The sequence below is a fragment of the Diceros bicornis genome, chromosome 10, assembly GCF_020826845.1.
Source record: "Diceros bicornis minor isolate mBicDic1 chromosome 10, mDicBic1.mat.cur, whole genome shotgun sequence".
In the NCBI taxonomy this organism is placed as follows: Eukaryota; Metazoa; Chordata; class Mammalia; order Perissodactyla; family Rhinocerotidae; genus Diceros; species Diceros bicornis.
In genome coordinates, this window is record NC_080749.1 from 80,659,135 (window position 1) to 80,674,883 (window position 15,749).

A 15,749-nucleotide genomic window follows, 5' to 3' on the forward strand; every position below is an offset into this window, starting at 1 on the left:
TATAGCTCTAGAGACTTAAAAAAATGCTTTGTCTTTGGGTGTGTGTGTGTGGTGTCCAGTTTAAAAATATTAGACATCAAGCTCTTGGTGAATCTTAATGATTCATTATGACAGTGTTTCTGTAGGAAAATAAGATTCATCTTACATAGTTTCTATTATTCTATATGTTATAACATGGCATGTTTTATAATTATTATAAATTGTAAGTTAATAAGGAAGTTTGAGTCTATATTGAATGGACTTCTTTTTGTTAGGAAGTATTGTATTACCTATACCAAATGTCCCTTGATTTCTGAATGGGGATATCACTTAGGGCAGAGCAAAGCATCATCTCAAATGGAATAATTAGCTAAGTCTCATTTTCACAATGGCCATATTTTAATGTTATACTGCATAGATGAGACTATGTTGCCAAATATAATCAGGTGTTGCTTATTAATAGCAAATTGGGAACCACAGTTTGTTATACTTGAACATTATAATGGAAGAACAACTAAGTAAATCTCTGGGAAATACATATCACTCAGATATATATATATAAGTTAAATACTTCATAATAAAGTTATATATATAAAATTAAATACTTTATAATAAAGTTTAAAAACGTTCACTTTGGCCAGCCCCGTGGCTTAGCGGTTAAGTGCGTGCGCTCTGCTACTGGCGGCCCGGGTTCGGATCCCAGGCGTGCACTGACGCACCACTTCTCCGGCCATGCTGAGGCCGCGTCCCACATACAGCAACTAGAAGGATGTGCAGCTATGACATACAACTATCTACTGGGGCTTTGGGGGAAAAAAAAAAAGGGAGGAGGATTGGCAATAGATGTTAGCTCAGGGCTGATCTTCCTCACACGTTCACTTTTCTTATCAAGTAGTAAGTACAGATTTTGCTTTCTACTCTCCATCCCTATTATTTCCTAATTAATTTACCACCTGTTTGTCAGCTGAAAAGTCTAAATTACAAATATGGTTAGAGTAAATGTTTCTGTGTTCCCAAATTTTCCACTTTATAAATGGACAATTTTGTTTTTGTTTTCCTAGATACTATCACAGCCATGTTAGACTGCACAGATAGGCCTGTTCTTCAGGCCATTTTTCTCAACAGTAACTGCTTTGAACATCTCATACGACTGCTACAGAACTGCAAGGTATTTTTCTATTATTATTATTGTTTTTGGCTTTAAGAAGCTATTTTTGTTTATGTTTTGATCCAAATTTCAGCATATTATTATTAGTAAAAATTTTTTTTTTTTGGTAAAATACGCATAACATAAAATTTAGCATCCTAACCATTTTTAACGGTACAGTTCAGTAGAATTAAATACATTCACATTGTTGTGCAACCATCACCATAGTCTATACCCCATAACTCTTTTCATCTTATAAAATTGAAATTGTATACCCATTAAACAATTCCGCATTCTCCTCTCCCCTCAGCCACTGACAATCACCATTCTGCTTTCTGTCTCTATGATTTTGACTACTGTAAGTACTTCATGTTAGGTGGAATCATGCAGTATTTGTCTTTTTGTGACTGCTTATTTCATTTAGCGTAATGTCCTCAAGATTCATCCATGTTGTAGAATATTGCAGAATTTCCTTTTTAAGGCTGAATAATATTCCATTGTATGTATATACCACATTTTGTTTATCCATTCATCTGTTGATGGACCTGATGGACCCTTGTGTTGATTCTACCTTTTGGCTATTGTGGATAATGCTGCTATGAACATGAGAATAAAAATATTTCTTTGAGACCTTGCTTTCAATTCTTTTGGGTATATATCCAGAAGTGGGGTTGCTGGATCATATAGTAATTACATTTTTAATTTTTTGACAACCACTTTACTGTTTTCCATGGTGGCTGCACCATTTTATATTCCCACCAACAGTGCACAAAGGTTACAGTTTCTCCACATGCTCATCAAAACTTATTTTCTTCTTTTTGATAATAGCCATCATAATGGGTGTGAGTGGTGTCTCTTTGTGGTTTTGATTTGCCTTCTCTCTCTAATGATTAGTGACACAGAGCATCTTTTCACATACTTATCGGCCATTTGTATATCATCTTTGGAGAAATGTCTGTTCAAGTCCTTTGTGCATTTTTTAATTGGATTTTTTGTTGTTGAGTTTTAGGGTCTTTTTTTTGGTATTTATTTGTTAAAATTTGATGTGAGCATTTGATGCATATAATTTTGTTTCATTGAAGATTATTTAATTAGTATTTTCCTCTATTATGATTTTAATGTCTACCTAATATTATTAAGTGGATGTATGGTAATTTACTTAACTGTTCCTTATTGGTAGATACTTATTTTGTTTGCATTTTTTTTGCTCTTACATAACTCTTTCAGGTTTCATAAAATAAAATTCTATTTCTAGTAGAATTACTAAGTGAAAGGGCATAAACTTTTGTGTTTTGTTAAATTAAGGAACATTGTATAAAAACAACTTATAATTAATTGGAAAATGTAGAGAAGTAGAAAAATAGAAATACTGTTAAGGTTCTTGTTATATACTGCCAATTTGCTTATTACTTTTCACTAATTTACACTTAGGGCAGATTTGTGTGTAAGTACGTAATAACTAATATCTCTGATTATGATGTCATAATTCCATAAATTTCAAGATGGTATCAGAAAGTTTTTAGAGAGCTTCTTGAGAAGCCTTTGAAAATAATAATAATAATAATAAACTATTTCAAAGAACTTTTATCTTTCTATTTGAGATATTCTTTTCATGGACTCCCTGCTGAAAAATACTAGGGGTTCATTCTGATTCTGTGAGAATTTTCCAGAATAAGAATTTTAATATCAGCTCCTTGAATTTTTCCACGCTCTTAGGAGGGATATCCCTGAAAACATTTGTGTCACCATGTTACTTAACTTATAGTAAAATAGTAAAGAATATATTGATGAAGTAAATAGTGACGAATATTTATGAAGTCAATGAAAGTACAAAATTAACACTGGAAAGTTAAAATACCTCCCTCTACCTTTTAAAAATCATACTTGGGAAAGAAATCCTAGGGAGATGAAAGCAGCATAAGAGAAATGTTTATAAAAGCTGTTGTTTGTTGTAAAAAAGCAGTGTGGCTTCATCAGTTATAAAGGCAACTTCAGTGATGAAGACAAAATCTGGTACAAGTAGAGAAGCTGTCAGCCGCACATTGTAGAAGGGCAAATCACTAGAATAAAATGTAGTTCCTACTAAAATATACTAGTATGTACTTTTTCTTCAAAATAGGAAACTCAGATATAATAAAAATCTCTGTCATATCAGGTCAGCAGTATCTTTTTGAAAAATACAAAGCTGTTTGGCATAGCTGTCATGATGGTGAACTGTATTTGCTCTTTCTACTATGGTACAGGCCAAAGTTTATAATTTAGATCTAGAAACTTGCTGATAGTCATAGTGTTTTAAAATTTAATTTTTTGGGTATATGGAATCTTGGCCCTGAGCTAAAATCTGTTGCCAATCTTCCTGTTTTTGCTTGAGGAGGATTAGCACTGAACAAACATCTGTGCCAGTCTTCCTCTATTTTGTATGTGGGTCGCCGCCACAGCATGGCTGACAAGTGGTGTAGGTCCACGCCAAGGATCTACACTTGCAAACCCGGGCTGCCGAAGCAGAGCGTGCAGAACTTAACCATCAGACCACAGGTCCGGCCCCTAAAATTTAATTATTTGATACCACTTATCACATTTTGTTTTGAAACAGGAAATGCTAGAGAAGAACCCATTTCAGAGCAGAAAGCCGTGCTTTGGGACCCAGGGCTTCCCTGCTGTCAGTGGTCTTTATTTCTAAAATATTCTGGTCAGAATCACTGTAGATTCATCAGCAAACAAATTCACTCTTAAAAACAAGGAGAAACCTTTGCAATAAACTGCCCAACTCTTTTATTATACAAATGAAGAACTATGTCCTAGGAGATTAAATCTTTAGCCCAGGGTTAACACTGATATATGATGGAGGTAGAATTTCTTACCCAGATATTCTGACCTGAGTTCATGGTTCATTGTTATATGTAGTTTTGTAACTGTATAACTGGTGCTTAAGATCACTGTTTAGTCAGTAGAAAAACAATTTCTGTGCATTAAATATAGGAGAATTACCAGTTTTATTGATAGACAGATATATTTGATGGAGATAGGTGATATGATTCCCTAATATGTAAAAATGTTTAGAATCTTGTGGAAACTTAACTTCTCACATGTATTACAGGATGCTACAAATGTCTATGATTGATTTCTGTTTAAATTGTTTTTTGTAAGTAAGGAATGAATCATTTATTCTATTTTACATAGTAATACAGAATCAAGACAATTATCGTTTAAGTAGACCCATTGGAAACATTGTCAACTAAAGCTTAAAGTGCCGTAAACGATTTATGAATTACATGGAAAAACTTTAGGCTGACTGCTGCAGTTTCTTTGCTTTCTTTTTGTGTGAGATTCACCAACCAGTTTAAGTATGCATTAATTTCCTTAAGTATTTGTGTAAAGATCTCTGGGCTTGTCAAAATGAGTTTCATCATACTGTAAAGTACTTAAAATATGATTCCATAGAATCATACGTTGAACTTTTGTGATAGGTATGATGAACCTTAAACATTTAAGAGTTATTTTGTTTTTCTATATCGCATTTTGAAAGGGGGATATGCTTTGAATTAATGTAAAAATTTCTTTGGAAAGCTGTCCAAGAAATTTGAATTAATGAGAAGAAACTACAGCAAATTTCTAGTAGCAAAGAGAAGGATTCAAAACCATCACGTTGGCTTTAGCACTCTGCTTTGGAGTTAAAATCATTGTTTTGAAAGTATAGGCATTGCAGCATATTGTAATTATGTAAGGTTCCATTTGAAGACTTAAGTCATAAGGTTCTGGAAAGCTCTTTATATTGTGGTCTTGTTTATCTTATTTGTTTTCTTTACTTTTTTCCCTTTCTTCTTCACATCTGCCCCTTAAAACCAACTGCAACAAAAATTTATCATCCAGACAGTCTTAGTAGGAATGAGAATTGACAAAAGGAGCAGCTTGAGGGATGCTTTATGGAAGAGAGTGTTGGGAGTGGATGGGTAGAATGCTGTAGTTAAAAGCCTGACTTTGGGAGTCACACCTGCCTGGATTCATACCATTGCCTTAGTGACCTTGAGCAGTTTCTTTTCATTTTTTTTTAAATAGATTTTTATTTAAATTCTGAGAATTCTGAGCAATAGACACTCAAAATAGAGATTTTGGAGGGAAAAAGTATTAAAAATATTTTTAATCTTTTTACAAAGTGTATATATATAATATTTAAATTTTAAAAGTATAGTGAAATACACATAACAATATTTGAATATGTATTTTTAATTTTAATGTGGATATATTTTCCTTTACAAAATTGGATACTACTGAATATTTTATCCTGCTTTTTTTTTTTTTTTTTTAAGATTATATTTATTTTTTCTCCCCAAAGCCCCAGTAGATAGTTGTATGTCATAGCTGCACATCCTTCTACTTGCTGTATGTGGGACGCGGCCTTAGCATGGCCGGAGAAGCGGCGCGTCGGTGCGCGCCCGGGATCCGAACCCAGGCCGCCAGCAGCGGAGCGCGCGCACTTAACCGCTAAGCCACGGGGCTAGCCCTTTATCCTGCTTTTAAACGTGTTTTATCGGGGGCGGGGAGGTCTTCCCATATGCTATCACATATTTTTCAAAACATTGTTTTGAAAAATTAATGACTACAAATATTTCAACCCAGCAGTTCTCAAAGTATGGAGTCCAAAGATCATTTTAGGGAGTCTGCAAAGTCTAATCTTAACAATATCTCTGTTTGAGACTAGATATTCTTCATAAACTTTAACCATAACAACATTATCATGACAGTCTGAATGCAAAAGCGGATATGAGAGTTCATCTGTCTCTTCAGTCAGACATTTAAGGAGATTTGCAAAAATGTAAAAGCAGTACCATCCTCACTAAGGTATATTTTGGAAAATATAGTTATTTTTCATAAAAATATGTAATTTAGGTCAACATGTAATGGGTTTAGTTATTTTTTTGAATGAATAAATTTAAATATCTTGAGTTTAATTTCTGATATGGTAAATATTGATAGATGTTACCCACATAAATAAAAGTTTTTTGGGGTTCTCAGTAATTTTTAGGAGTGTTAAGGGGTCCTGAGACCAGGAAGTTTGAGGACTTCTCTTTCAACCAATGGATGAACCATAATTTATTTAACTGTTCTACTATTGTTGGATATTTGGGTGGTTTCTGATTTTTTGCTATTGTAAATAAAGCTGAAGTGAGTATCTCTATTCTAAAATCTTGGTGTGAGTTTTTGACTGTTTCTTAGGGTAGATTTCTAGAAATGCAATTATTGATTTAAACAGTAAGAACTTTTCTTAAAATTCTTGACACGGACTGCTTTCTGGAAAGACTTGACTCATTTTTGCTTTCATCACTTCTGAGCATTCCGGTGTGCCTGCACCTAGATAATGTGGAATATTACAATTTTTAAAATCTGTGCTGATAATGATAATACTGGCTTTCATTTATTAAACCCTTGTTATGTGCTAATAGTATCTATTAGCATAGATACTATGCTAATAACCTAGCATGGATTATCTCATTTAATCTGCACACCTATTTCATGAGATATTATTCTTTTCGTTTTTGAGAAACGAGCTCGGAGAAGTTAAGTGGTTTTCCTTAAGACCAGACAGCTAATAAGCCGTGGAATCAAGATTCAAATCTAAGTTTCTGATTCCAAAGCCTGTATAGTATACACAAATCTATTTTTAGGTTAAGCTTTACATATGTTCTTATGTATGCATTCCATATCATACTATACATTTATCCACTTTATATTGCATTATTTCGGCACATTACTGGACTTTTGTTTTCTCGTTTCTGAAATGATAGAACTTCCTAAGAAGAGCTTCCTTCTTAGAATGCTCGTGGTAAATCCCTTTATAACATAACTTTCTCTTTTCACTCTTATTTGAATTATTTTTCTCTTTGCCCAAACTGCGACTGAGATCTTTTGGGACGCTGCGTTTTATATACTTACACTTAAATATTTGATTCCTTTCTTTCTTTCAGAAGAGGGAAGAGGGTAGTCCCTATATGTATCAGATAATCCTAACCCCCTTTCTAGTATATAAGCTAATATAAATTATGCTCAACTCTTGATACTTTTGGAGAATAGCGTTATAGAATTTTTAACAAAATGTGTGGTCAGGTAAATTTGGGAAATACTGCACGCTGACCTCCCTTGTCAAAGTACACATCAGCATATTTGAGACTCTGAGAAGTATTTCCAGAAAGAACTCTTATTAAAGTTAGTTTAATAGCATTTCACAAACATACTTGGCTACAGAACGCTTACGGCACATTATTTACTGCAGTATCTTTAGTCTGTCTCAATAGCACATTTCCTTCTTTTCTGTGAGTCATTCTCTGCTGATTCTTTAAGAATTTAGGAATATTAACTAATTTAATTATTGCTGTTTATTATTTTAGTAACTGAGTTCCAAGAGAGAAATAAATAATAATTAATTATATAGTATATGAACTAATGTTAGTTTGTAATCCAGAAAGTGAGTAGTTGGTTGTCAGTTTAAAAGTGGTATACTTCACAAGTGAATTCTTGGATTTATTTTCAAGAGACATGGAAATCCATTTAAGCTTCATTTCTGCTTATAGGTAACAATTTAATATTCTTTCTCCGTTATTCTTGTCTCTATTTTGAACAGCTGTTTTTAAATGCTAACAATAAGGTGGCAGACAAGAGCGAGAAAGACCTTGCCAACAAATTACTGACAGAAAGGAGTGAGGACCAGGTATCTACAAAGCCTGCATCTTGTTTCAGCTGAAGTCCAGAATCAGTCAATGGGGGCAACTGTTCCTGTACTCTTCTTCCCATGTCTTAACACACACAACACTATTTAATTCTAATCTTCATTATGTTTGAAAATTGTTAAAAATTAAAAATAAAAATTGCTTTCATCTAAAAGACAAATATATTGAAATCTTGGTGGTTGATATAAACGATCAACGATATTCCAGAACTGTGTGTGTTCTTTTTAGTTTGAGGAGATGCAAAGTACAGGAATGGGATCCCAATATCAATGCTGTCCACCTGGTGGTGACTTCATATTGTGGGGCTTCTTTTTCTGAGGATTGTGGTGTAGTGGGACCTTAGGGCTTTGTTTGTGAATATGTATGATCAGTTTTGATATCTTGATTCTTTGCTTCTTGTTGACAAGTAGTGATTATAATTCAATGGACAACCTAAATCTTGGAGGAAGGGAAGAAGATGCCAAACTCTTTGAGTCTTAATTTAGTATAAAACTTAACTTTTTTCTTTTCTAAAAATTCAACTGTATGTGGGTATAAGGCAGAAATATGCAATTTATGTTGCTTTTCACAATACGTTAGGTAATTTAGTTTGGAAAAAACTACCTATAAAAATTGCTTTGTTAGTTTTCTTTCCCAAAATGTTTGTGAGAGAGCTTACATGATGTCTTTTATTAACATTATCTTGATGTCCAGGTTTGTATATAGAGCTGTGGTATAAAAAGAGACACGCTAATCTATTATTTTCTATTCTGGATGTGAAATATCAATTGCAAAGTACCATTTTAGATTTCTTTCTAAGTGTCAGTCTCTCTTAAGGCCTTCTTATACAGATTAATAAGATAGTTACAATAGTCTTCTTAGAGCTTTATGTTCATATTCCTAGTTGTAGGTACTGTGATGCCTTGTTCTTTTGGATAAAGTCTAGGAAAGATCTTATTTGTTATGCAATTCTGAATGCAGAATGCTTAATTCATACTATTTTTATTACATATGTAATATGTTTGTTTTATGTAATAATGTTTAATAAACAAACAACAGCAACAAAAACCAAGTTACCAGCTTAGATAACTTGCCTGAAAGTGGTCGAGTGTAGCTTAAAACAACAGAGATCTAATCAGTCCCTGTTTACTCCTTTTTTCTAGTGGGAGGGGGTGAGGAAAATCCTCGTTGTGGAGTGGCCGGTTTCAAGTCACAGCAGTGGACCCCGGGCAGATTTTCAGGACTGCCCGCTTTCCCAGCTTCCTAGTCCTTGTGCCGCGCTTTCGCGGTGGACTAAGCCTGATGATACAGCAGCCATGCTCAGTTTTCCAATATTGTTGGGGTTATAGTTTTTGGGTTTTTTTCCTGTAAATTCACTGCCCTGAAATTTAACACGTCTCTTCTTTATGATGAAGCTTGAACAGAAATAGACAGAATGGAGCTGCTTTTTATTTTTTCGTACAACTTTTGGCATTAAAAGTTGCCTTCTCACAAACATGGCAGTGCTTATAGATGCATATTTCATTTTCTATTCTGCCTCAAATTCTGCATTTTATGTAAAAATAAGTATACCTTTATTGTTTGCAAGAGGGATTGATTGGTGTATGCACATACCATTTCAGTTATAACACAGGTCTTGGAAACTAAGTAGACAAGACTATTTTAGACATCTTATTATACATACTAATTAAATTTAAACCTAGGAAGTTCAAGTAAGTGTATTTTTTAAGGAAATTAAAACATAATAGAGATGATAGACCTCCCTCCCTTCCTCTTAGGATTGTCCATTATTTTTAAAAAGCATGTATTAACCTTGTTTTTTTTTTTTTTCTTCAAAACATTTTAATGTAATGAGTGAATGTAGCCTTATCCTTCTTGACATGTGGCTTATTTTCTGTCAAGTAGGTATCTTTTCTTGCAGGTTATAGTGTTTAAGAAATCCATTTCATTGGAAGAGGAATGTATTGCAGGTTAAGTAATTATTTTTTCAGGTTTTCAGAACAAAGGTTTCCTAACTGAATTCAAATCTTGAACACATTTGTTAATTTCTTACTTTTTTTTCCCTCCGGTAGGTGTTTCAGGGACGATTGGATTGTTTGGCTGTATCAACCATTCAGGCTTTGACGGCAGTAATGAACAAATCTCCAGCTGCTAAGGTGAAGCATGTGTCCCCAGGCTCTAAAATGTTGTCTTAGATATACCAGTTTTCACTATATAAATTCCCAGAGTAATATATGAAAATATGTAATACATAGTGATTTCATGCCTGAAATGAAATAGTTCACAAAATATCTCATCTTAGTATAGGAGTAAAGAACTAAACTTTATATTATAGTTTTTCTTCGTTAATAAAATAATCACTCTTTCACTGTTTGGTCAGTTTATGACTGCCTAGAATATGAACATTTTTCACTTGTGAATAGCCCTACCAGTTTGGGACTTGCTTTTCCAGATAGCCATGGAAATTCTGCTTCTTTGTAGTCACTAACCCTCAGGATTTTCTTTCCCTTCTCATTCACTACCACTGACTCTGTCTCGCCGTCCCCTTATGCTCATTTTGTGCTAGTAGTTCTCTCATGGAGTGGTTTCAGGGATTAGTGAGATCATCTGTGCGAAGTGGTAAGCATAGTGCCAGGCACATGGTAAATGCTTAATGAATGTCAGTGTCTATTATTATTATTGCCATTTTACCTTCTTATCCACCACCTCTAGTATATTTCATGCCTCATCTTTCTAAGAAAGTACCAGAAATGAATGAATTACTCCTGTTCCCTAAGCCATGCCTTCAGTTGTATTCCTTACTTTCCATTGGTTTTTGTTACTTTTGCCCTATAAATGTTGCTATATGTAACTCATGGTTTGATTCCTCCTGAATAGCCCTTTACAACTTTTAAAGGCTCGCTTGGGAATCTGATCTCCATTTATAATAGTTTCCGTAAGGAAAAAATCGTTTTAAGTTCTAAGTAATTGGTTTATGAGTATAGCAGATTACCTGTATCATATTATGAAATTCAAACCTGAAATGATGTTCACATCTTTTTAAAATATATATATATTTTTTACTGTATGATACCTTGCATGGTTTAAAGTTCAAAAGGTTATTAAAAAATGCTATTTGATAAAAGATTTTCCTCCTGCCCTTGGCCCATAGTCAACTAGTTCCCCTCCCCAGAGACAACCAATCTTACTCGTTTTGTTTACATCTTTTGATTTTATAATTAGTGTATATATTTCTGCCTAATTTACTGGACCAATTTAGAATTGCTAAGTTTTTTGATTGTCTTTATTTTTTACTTTATGGCTTTGGGTGCCCACTAGTTAAAAAATACATGTGACTTAGAGCTTACTAAAATGAACTTGATGCTCCAGATAATTCAGACCATTTAGATACAAAGAGCAGAGACAGAACTGTACCCAGTTTTCTTCTGGCCACTACTGTTTAATCTAGTCCTTTGAGGCTATTGTCTGACTCCTGTTATTCCCAAAGTCTCCTCATTTTTTATCTATTTTTGTTTTGACTTCACGTAATACTGTACTAATTACAAATCAAGTGAAGAAAGTAAAGGAAATGTCGTGTGCCCTAATCTACAAGTAATATAATAGTTTTATAACACAATTTTTGCTAATTTCATTTATTTTACCTTTTCGTGGATTATTGTAACATTGTACTCTATATGGAATTTATTTTAAGATGAAGACAGGTGACTTAAGAAAACAGAAATATTGAATTCGTAATCTTTTTAATATTAAGTTAGTTAACTTAAATGGGTATTATAAAACATTTTGAATATTCCAACAAATTCCTTCTTTGAAAATGTGCTTTGATATATTGATTTCCTCTCCTTTAGGAAGTATTTAAAGAAAGAATTGGTTATACACATATGTTTGAAGTATTAAAATCCCTGGGTCAGCCAGCAGTGGAACTACTTAAAGAACTTATGAATATGGTGAGGTTTTTAGCTTTATTTAAAGAAGTTGCGTTATTTCCATATCGAAGATGGTAACTAACCTTTTGTCTCTCATATTGCTTTACAGGCTGTAGAGGGTGACCACACTTCAGTTGGGATTTTGGGCATTAGTAATGTCCAACCTCTCTTGCTTCTTATCCAGTGGCTTCCAGAGCTAGAATCCCATGACCTGCAAATCTTCATCTCTGATTGGCTGAAAAGAATATGTTGTATTAATAGGCAGAGTCGAACCACTTGTGTCAATGCAAACATGGGAATTCGAATCATTGAAACCCTTGATTCCCATTCTTCCCTGCACCGAACTTGTGCTGAGAACTTGATTGTACTCCATGGTTCCTTGGGGAGTCAGTCAGTGAGCTCAGAAGAAATCCGTCGACTGCTGAGATTGCTGAGAGTGGATGAATCTGAGTGTATTCACCCCTATACCACTCCTGTAACTCGAGCAATCCTGACAATGGCCCGAAAACAAAGTCTGGAGAGTGCACTGCAGTATTTTAATTTGTCCCATAGTATGGCAGGAATTTCTGTGCCTTCTATACAGAAATGGCCAGGGTCTGCCTTTTCTTTCAATGCTTGGTTTTGCTTAGATCAGGATCAGTTGACTCCTGGCAGTGCTAACAAAGGAGGAAAAAGAAAACAATTATACAGGTACAAGTTATGGAATATAAATCAATACTGTCATAACAATATATGCTGTGATTCTTAAACAGGAAAAACCTTTTCCAAGCACCTAGTTTTTAAATGTACAACAGTTTATCTGAAGCCTCTTCATCCTTAGGGTCTACACAGTTGAGTTATAACTGCTTTTGTAATAATAATTGTATATATCTCAAATATTTTGCTAGTTACGTTCTGTGGCTAGTTTGGAAACAAAGTTTCGTCTTAAAAATATGGTGCAAGTGGAGAAAAAAGGAATAATAAGCTTGAAAATGAATTGTGATCTCTCTGTTCCATTGAAGGTGCTATATATTTATAGGAAGGATCAGAAAACCTATGTATATGTACATTCAAACTTAGTTACTTTAGTAACTAATAATTTTTAATATGCCTTGTGATTTTTAAGACCTTTATTCATGCAGTCTGAATCTTATTTGGAAGAATTTTGAAGATTTGTAAGTTTATAGTTTTACTGTAGTTGGCTAATGGAATTCCACTTATAAGGCTACCATTTATAATTTACTAAACTCTTATGCCCAAAAAAGATTTACAAACCATCTTTGAAGCAAGGTTGGACTGATGTGTGGCAGTAGAACGTGAGCCACAGCATGTCTGATAAAGATATTCATGATGACGTTATGGTTTTGTGTGCTTCAGTGATGATAAAACTGAACAACTGACTTCAAAAGTTCTGATAATATATATTTTTGTTAGCTTTTTTACAGCAAGTGGAATGGGTTTTGAAGCTTTTATTACCCATTCAGGTACACTGGTTGTGGCAGTGTGCACGAAAAGAGAATATGCAACAGTTACGCTTCCTGACCACAGTTTCTGTGATTCCCTCTGGGTAAGGCTTTGGGGCATCGTATTTAACTTCTTGGTTCTTTCCTTTAAAAAACACACATTTGGTGCCTGTACATCAGGTGTTGGCATGTGCTTTTTGAGAGTCGATTAATTTTCACTTTAAAGTTCTATTCATGCTAAAGTTCATCTATAAGGAGCTTAATACCATTTATTGTCATCATTGTAAATTCAGCAGTAGTCATTTTTCTGCTAGAAAGCTAAAATGAAATATTATGATTTCTTTCAAGTTTTCTAGAATCAAATGTGATTATGAATTTCAATTTAAAGTGAGACCATAATTGTTAAAAACAATGCATTTCTGTTGCTTTTTTTTAATCATGTTTTAGTGCCAAGATGATTTTAAAGGACCTGTTACGTGATAGTCATTAAACACAATTGTCAAATAAATGAGAGAAAAGGAAGTAAAAAGAGGTAGAGAGGAAGATTGGTTATAGAAGAGACATCGGTCAATCATGTCTGCACTCCAAAAATTCCTCTGAATGATTTAGTTGTAGATGAATTAGTGAAATAGAGAGCTCAACATTTATTATAGACTTCAATAGTAATCTTTGATTCATGAAGTACAGATATTTCTTCTCCTAGTCTGTGTGTAGTGTACACTTTACTCAAAGAGTATAATGAAAAGAGAAAAAAAGTATGGGAAGAATATCAAGGGAGAGAAAAAATTTAAGTTGATACATATATCAAAAATAAAATAACATAGTAAATTACAATGCCACCACACCACACCTATTAAAGAAAATGAGTATCCAGATTTTCCTGAATTAATTCTTAGTAATAAATTTAGGGAGACTCATTCTTATAGTCAACAAGACAACCATTGACTATTTTTTAAAATCATATTATGGCTGCAAAATACTCGGTAATACTTTGTATGCTAAATAAGTTAGTACACCTAGGAATATAATTTTAATTGGTTAATGCTTAGATATGAAGTTATCTGTAACCATTTCTGAACTAAATTTTTTTCCAGTTTTATTGAAAAATAATTGACAGACATCACTGTATAAGTCGAAGGTGTGTGGGGCCTGATGGTCTGATTTACATATATTGTGAAATGGTTACCACCGTAGGCTCAGCTAACATCCATCTTTTCATATAGATACAATAGAAAGAAGAAAGGGAAACAACTTTCTCCTTGTGATGAGAATTCATAGGATTTACTCTCTTAATTCTCTTTCTCTCTTTATATATTTCTTAAGATACAAAATGCTTCTCATTACAAAAATTGATTCTAAAGAATAATTCATAGACTTGGAAGATGCAGAAAAGATACCATGTTACAATTGTGTGTAGATTTTCTAGAGTAGACGTGTTTTTACAGTACTATAGAAAAAAGTATTTACTTTAAGAACATCATTTTAATCAGCATTTAGTTATGCTTAATGTTCTGCTGTTCACACACGCTAATTATAGAGTAATACTCTGAAAACATTTGCCATTCCAAAGACTTAATGTAATTTTCACCTTTTAAATATATGTGTTACTTTACCAGCACAACATAACCATTGTTCACATGCCTGGGAAAAGGCCTTTTGGTCAGAGTGTTGTCTTTATCTACGACAATGGACAGCAGAAGGTCTCTGCCCCTCTCAGATTTCCTGCCATGAATGAAGTAAGCGCATCTGACCTACTCTTTATGGGATCAATTGATTGAGAACTCTTGAAAAATTTCACTTGACTGTAGAAGGTTCTGTTTATTCTAAATATGTGCCCATAAATTTTAGTGTTTTCTATATACTGAGATACAGTAAGTTAGTATTTCTGTTAGCGTGTCATTGTTAGATGAAGTCAGACAACGTGTAATAAAGAAAAAAAACTCAAGGAAGAAACAAATGTAATTAAAGACTTAGAAAAAAAGAATTATAACAGGAAAGCCAAGGAAATTGAATAGAGCAGAGCAAAGGATCGTTTAGTGAAGCTCCCTAAGTATATGGAATACTTAGAGAGATGGACTCTCTTCCATCTCCATTGAATCTGAAACAATAGTGAAGAAACTTTAAACCTTTACATTGTAATTAGGTATGAGATAGAATTTACTTACTGAGGTGATTCTTAAGGAACATTAGTGTAAAAGTTCTTTGAGAATTTTTGGATAATTTTGAAAGGGCCTTTTCTGAAGATAATGGAATAGATTAGATTATTTCCCAAGTCCTAGGATTCTAGTAATTTCTTGTTGCTGTTCATCTCGATGACTATTTCAGGATAACCTGTAATTAGCATTATTATACTGAGATGTAATTCTCTGTTTATAAATTTTAAGGGGAAAAAGTAGTTTTCTCTGTTTTAGAATATAGTCAAGTTGTTTTAAAATTTTTTTTAATATACACCCATTAAAAATTCAAAATTTACAAAAGGATATAAAGTGAGTTTATAAAAGTAATGTGTCCAAATCCCATAGCCCGAAGGTAACATTGATTTCTTAGGTGTACA

At 33.5% G+C, this 15,749-nt stretch overlaps 1 protein-coding gene across 4 annotated transcripts in view; it reads left to right on the forward strand.

The window, feature by feature from the left end:
- NBEAL1 (neurobeachin like 1) overlaps positions 1-15,749 on the forward strand; it is a 148,011-nt gene that overhangs the window by 49,328 nt on the left and 82,934 nt on the right. For 3 of the 4 annotated variants that reach the window (XM_058549638.1, XM_058549641.1, XM_058549639.1), the window contains exons 10-16: positions 1,041-1,147; positions 7,743-7,829; positions 9,900-9,983; positions 11,676-11,774; positions 11,863-12,443; positions 13,167-13,299; positions 14,812-14,931. In XM_058549638.1, coding sequence (XP_058405621.1) covers positions 1,041-1,147; positions 7,743-7,829; positions 9,900-9,983; positions 11,676-11,774; positions 11,863-12,443; positions 13,167-13,299; positions 14,812-14,931 — 1,211 coding nt within the window. The remainder of the gene's footprint in view (positions 1-1,040; positions 1,148-7,742; positions 7,830-9,899; positions 9,984-11,675; positions 11,775-11,862; positions 12,444-13,166; positions 13,300-14,811; positions 14,932-15,749) is intronic. The other variant, XM_058549640.1, reaches the window with a different exon arrangement.